This window comes from Silene latifolia, chromosome 3 (assembly GCF_048544455.1).
Source record: "Silene latifolia isolate original U9 population chromosome 3, ASM4854445v1, whole genome shotgun sequence".
Classification (NCBI taxonomy): Eukaryota; Viridiplantae; Streptophyta; class Magnoliopsida; order Caryophyllales; family Caryophyllaceae; genus Silene; species Silene latifolia.
In genome coordinates this window covers 39033335-39038996 of record NC_133528.1, presented here as the reverse complement: position 1 = coordinate 39038996, position 5662 = coordinate 39033335, and the positions used below count along the sequence as shown (strand labels likewise).

Below are 5662 nucleotides of genomic sequence, written 5' to 3'. Positions count from 1 at the left end.
TGATTTGGGTCTTGGATATGAAAAGATTCATGCTTGTCCATTTAATTGCATGTTGTATTGGGGAGAATTCTCACAAAAATAAGAGTGTCATAAATGCCACACTTAAAGATGGAAAAAAACCGCAAGTCAAGTAGGCAATAACAATGATAAAGAAAAAGGGCACCTAAAGAAAGGAGAACCCGCGAAGGTAATGAGATATTTTCCTTTTATTCCTAGACTACAGAGGATATACGCGTCGCCTAAAACAACACATGACATGAGGTGGCACCATGAAAGTCGTGTGAAAGATGGAAAACTTAGGCACCCTGCTGATGGGCTAGCTTGGCATGAATTTGATTCTCGTTATCCTCAATTTGCATCCGATCCTCGAAATGTTAGGTTAGCTTTGGCGACTGATGGTTTTAACCCTTATCGTTTGATGAATACCACATATAGTACTTGGCCAATTGTTTTGATACCCTACAACTTACCACCTTGGCTATGCATCAAACCCTCATCATTTTTACTGTCATGGATCATTCCTGGTAAAACTAGTCCTGGCATTGATATTGATGTGTACATGCAACCCCTACTTCATGAGTTGAAATTGTTATGGGAAGGAATTGATACATTTGATGTTTACGAGGGAAATATTTTTAAATTAAGAGCGGCATTGCATAGTACTATCAATGACTTTCCAGCATATGCTATGTTATCTGGATGGAGTACTATGGGTTATGATGCTTGTCCTCGATGCACTCATTCAACAAATTCTGGTAGGTTTGGAGGCAAAATTTGTTATGTTGGTCATAGAAAGTGGTTGGATGAGGATCATCATTATCGTTTTGAAGGCAATTTGTTTGATGGAACAATCGAGAATGGTACTGCTCCTAAAGCAGTAAGTGGGTCTGATATTCTTAGGCAGCAACAAAGTATAAACTATATTTATGATCATTTAAAAATGTCGTCAAAATCGAAAAAAGAGGGCTCGAGAGATGGGTGTGCAACTTGTCTTGTTAGCAATGACCATAACAAGGATGATGAATGTAATTTGTGGAATAAGAAGAGTGTTTTTTTTTTAATTGCCATACTGGGAGTTCAATCCAATACGACACAATCTAGATGTTATGCATATTGAAAAAAATGTGTGCGACAATATCTTAGGAACACTTTTGGATATGGATAAAAGTAGAGATAATGAGAATGCTAGGAAAGATATCAAGAAGTTGGGCATAAAGGAACACTTATGGCTGCAAGAACGACTAAATAAGGATCCGTACATGCCTCCAGCTTCGTACTCTATGTCAAACGAGGAAAAAGATAGATTTTTGAAAATCTTACAGAATATTAGATATCTCGATGGATATGGCTCTAATATCTCTAGATGTGTGAATATGAAAAAACGAAAGCTTTATAATCTTAAGAGTCATGACAATCATGTCTTGATGCAAGATATCCTTCCTGTAGCACTTAGAGCTTCCAAGGCCACTGAAGTCATTGGGTTACTCGGGGACTTATCTTATTTTTTCAAATGTTTGTGCTCGAAAACTCTTGATCATGGTGAGTTGGATGCTCTCCATTCAAAAATCATACTTATTCTTTGTCTGATGGAAATGGAGTTTCTTTCGACTTTCTTTACAATTGTGGTTCACCTACTAATTCACTTAGTAGAGGAGGCCAAGCTTGGAGGGCCAGTTCAATATAGAGTGATGTACCCGATCGAAAGGTTAATACTTAAACCTTAAATGTTTTAAATGTTGATTTTAATTTTTTTGGAGTTAATATTTGTTCTTGTAAAGGTATTTAGCTCACTTAAAATCATATGTGAGAAATAAAGCTCAACCCGAGGGATCAATTGCTGAAGGGTTCTTGTTAGAGGAGACCATCACATTTTGTTCGAGGTATCTTGAAGGTGTTGAAACCATATTTAATAGATAAAAAAGAAATGAGGGAATTCCAGACATGAACCAGTACTTGTACAACTCCGGTGGTCGAGTGATTGGGAAGAAGAAAAAAGTACGAGTAGATGATAAGAGTATAAAACAAGCCCATCGTTATATTTTACTTCATTGTGATGAGATGAAAGGTGTTATTGAGTAAGTAATCATCTATAGTTCTCAATAATTAGCAAGGATATACCAAGGATTACTTTAATCGATAATGATTTATCGAAATAAGGATCACTTTAATCGACAATGAGTTATCGAAGCAAAAGAACAAGAGCATTGATGACAGAAGATGATGAATCACAAGTGGTTAAGAAGTTAACTTCCAATGTACCAGGTTCTTCGACTACATTGACAGACAATGTCATGAGTAATATCATGAGTGATGTCGATGACCGTGGAAGGGGTAATTTCTTTTATCATACACACGTTAGAATTTGGTCTTTTTACTAATCCACCACTATCTTTTTTTTTTTAATTTTTGGTAAAATGTTCATGTGTCTCCTCCTCCTTATAACATAAGTCACATGTAGGGCATTGGCTCGTCTGAATACCATCCAGCTTTGGCATCACAACAATTTTTGTATTAGGACTATTTATAAAATGCCAATGCATTACCATGGTTCGTTTGTTTTTTGTAATTCAGATGAAATAATCTAGAATGAAACACATGTGAAGGAAAAAAGTTATGCAAATAGGTTAAAGAGATTTGAGTATGATGTCTAGCTTAAGATGTTCTTGCAATCTGGTTTCCACTTGCCAGTGATTAAAAGTCCACCAATTACTAGCTGGAACTGGCGAACACAAGACATCAGCTACTTATTTGGGCATCTAGGATGACTGATTATCTGAACAAGAAACATGTCCATGAACTGATGGCTAATGTACTTTCATTATTACGGATACTGGATAGTATTCTACTATTCTTGGCAAATCCAGTGCTTAAGACCAATGTATAGGCTGTCAGAACACGGGATACAAATTTTTTTCGCATGCTGTGTGATGTATCCGGAGCCTATTAAGCAATAGACACAGAATGCATTTGCAAGTTTATCCAACCACTCATAGGCAGATTTCATTTCTGATAAAATGTTCATGTGTCTCTTTACTTTTTCTCTTATATAGCGTAAGGCATTAGCTCATATGAATTCATAACATAGATTGATAAATAATGCGCCACAACTCCTTTACTTTTTCTCTTATATAGCAGAAAAAATCAATTTAATTTGTAAGTATATAATAGAGCGGTGATTGATCTGTTGTAAAACCGTTGCATGATTTATAACGAACTTATAATAACTTGTGTAAATGTGTAATGCTGGTATAACCATATGGTTGTGATTTGTGAAGTTCCAGTATTCAGTTTGAACGTGACTTATTCAGTTTTTACGTAACTTATTCAGTTTTTCTTCTGCATCTTCTCTGTGTGACTCTTCTCTATGTGACTGCAAGTGAAAAATTGTGAGTTAGTGATAATATAAGGTTGTTTCTTCACGTTGTTTTCCTTGGCCTTGTTACTACGTGCGTACGAGTATGACTTTGTGTGAGGAGATGCATTATTTGGACTATATAGGACCAACACAAGGAACGAGTAACGTAACACCTTTCATTTTCTGTGAATCCTAAAGGCCTTTGTTTTCTATAATATATTATAGGGGGTCATGAGCTTAGCAAGAGCACCGGTAAAATGTCGGTAATGCTGCTGGAAGAACTGCTTGCGGTAAACTTCTCTTAATCTCGATCTATTTTGTCTTGTGATTTTTTCTCTTGGTCATTATTATCTTGTTCTCATCGGTGCAGCTGATATGAGATGGGGACCATTTAAATCTCCTACTGGTAAACCCCAACTTGGCAGCGACAAATTTTTGATTCAAAATTAGCAGAACGCCAATACAAAGGTTATGCTAGCTAACATAGTCAACCCATCCAGACCCATAATGGATTTAGTAGTGATTCCCCTTGTAATATCAATGATAGATCACTGCTTAAAACCACAAAAACTGCACCCATTTGGAGAAATGCTAAAAGGGAAGCATCAAGTAAGAAGTTCTCAGTACTCGGATGTTAGAAATCCTTGCTTGACAAAACTTTTCAACACCAGAACATCCGGTCTGCTACATATCCTCAAATTAATGGTAATTCTCTACCTATAGAAGTGAGCCCAAAGGATCAAGAATCACCTATTTGGAGAAATCCTGTAACTGAAGCATTAAAGAAGAAGATTTCAGTAATGGGACGGCAGAGATCCTCACTCGATAAAGATTTTGAAAAAAGGAACCCATCAAAGGAACCTCAGCCCATGATACTTCACAATAAGCAGTCTACCGCTTCACCAACATTTAATATTCAGTCCGTTGCTTGCCCTCAGACACATGCTCACACTTATCAGACGTGTGATCTTGGGCTCAACCGTGAGAACAAAATTTCCAAAAGCCATTCAAATGATGTAGAATTGAGTCCAAAGGATCAAGTATCACCCATCTGGAAAAATCCTGTAACTAAAACATCAAACACTAAGATTTCAGTAATGGGACAGCGGAGATCCTCACTCGGGAAAGACTTTGAAAAAAGGAACCCATTATCCAAGGAATCTGATCCAAAGATGCTTCACAAAAAGAAGTCTACTACCCCGCTCCCCATCAATTGATATCCAGTCCTTTGCTGGTCCTCGGACACATAATGCTTCTTTGCCTCCATGCACTCGTAATAACAAGGCACGTATCTCAAGGTGTTCTCTACCTCCATCCACTCATTATTCTCAAACACGTGATCTCAGACCTAGTCATTAAAATAGAACTCCCAACAACCTCTCTGATGATGTGGAAGTGATCCCAAAGGATCAAGAATTACCAAATGCACCCAAAGAGACTTCCTGTTCAGAGAATGGTCAACAAACTAGATCCAATAAAGTCCGAGAACTGTTCAACCCCACGGGTCGTAATTTAATGCCTGAATGGCCGGATGAAGTAGATTTTGACGAGGACGAGGATGTTATAACAATAGGTAAGGTTCTCCAACTTTTAGTGTGCTTTTATAAATACTACCTTCGAGTCAATACTTTCAGTTTGTGTTTTATTTTTATTTTGATACTTTTAATGTGCATTTTTTTTTTTTTGCGTTTTATTGTGATACTTTTACTCTACATTTTTTTTAGATGCTGAAGGAAATTACAATTTGGTCAGTCACTTAGTCCAACCTAATGATGTTTGGCATGCTAACGGCTTGAAGTACTTTGTCACTTTTAATGAGTTTTATCAACCGCTGAAAAAAGGGAGACATATTCTTGTACTATTTATTGGGGATGTTGAAAAACAGGAGCAGTTTTGTCCAATTAGAGAAACAAAGTCATGTGAAAGAACACTTCAAAGTTGAGATTGTTAACTTGATTTGATTAAGAATATCTCCTAATCTATAAAGTTGATCTCTTTTTACCAATTGGTTAGTGCAGGTTCAAATTTAATGTGCTTTACTATAATGTCTTTATTTATTTATTTTTTCTTCCAAGTCCCGTTTTGTTATACCCAATGGTGATTGCTACGACCAAGGAATTCTGAAGTGCACGGGTAAAAGCTTGAGACTATATAGACATTCCTTAAAGAAGAAGCTTTTTAAACCTACAACATTAACGAAAGAACAGATATACCAATCTGCGCCTTCTGGACATCCTCATGACAGTTTGATTGATTTGGTTGATTATTGGTACGGAAAGGGACAGGTATATAGCAAAGAATGGTGAC

The 5662-nt window shown here is 36.7% G+C and overlaps 1 protein-coding gene across 1 annotated transcript; it reads left to right on the top strand.

Moving 5' to 3' along the window:
• The first annotated feature begins 256 nt into the window (after window positions 1–256).
• Window positions 257–1917, top strand: LOC141648960 (uncharacterized). Its single transcript, XM_074457666.1, has 3 exons — window positions 257–1046; window positions 1144–1690; window positions 1779–1917. The coding sequence occupies exons 1-3, from the start codon at window positions 257–259 to the stop codon at window positions 1915–1917; spliced, it is 1476 nt and encodes a 491-aa protein (XP_074313767.1).
• The last annotated feature ends 3745 nt before the right edge of the window (window positions 1918–5662 follow it).

Excerpts from the sequence above, each read along its gene's own strand:
- LOC141648960 (XM_074457666.1), top strand. The coding sequence starts at position 257 with ATGAGGTGGCACCATGAAAGTCGTGTGAAAGATGGAAAACTTAGGCAC. Across the intron at positions 1,047-1,143 it reads TAATTTGTGGAATAAGAAGA|GAACACTTTTGGATATGGAT; the intron begins GTGTTTTTTTTT and ends ACAATATCTTAG. Across the intron at positions 1,691-1,778 it reads CCAGTTCAATATAGAGTGAT|GTATTTAGCTCACTTAAAAT; the intron begins GTACCCGATCGA and ends GTTCTTGTAAAG.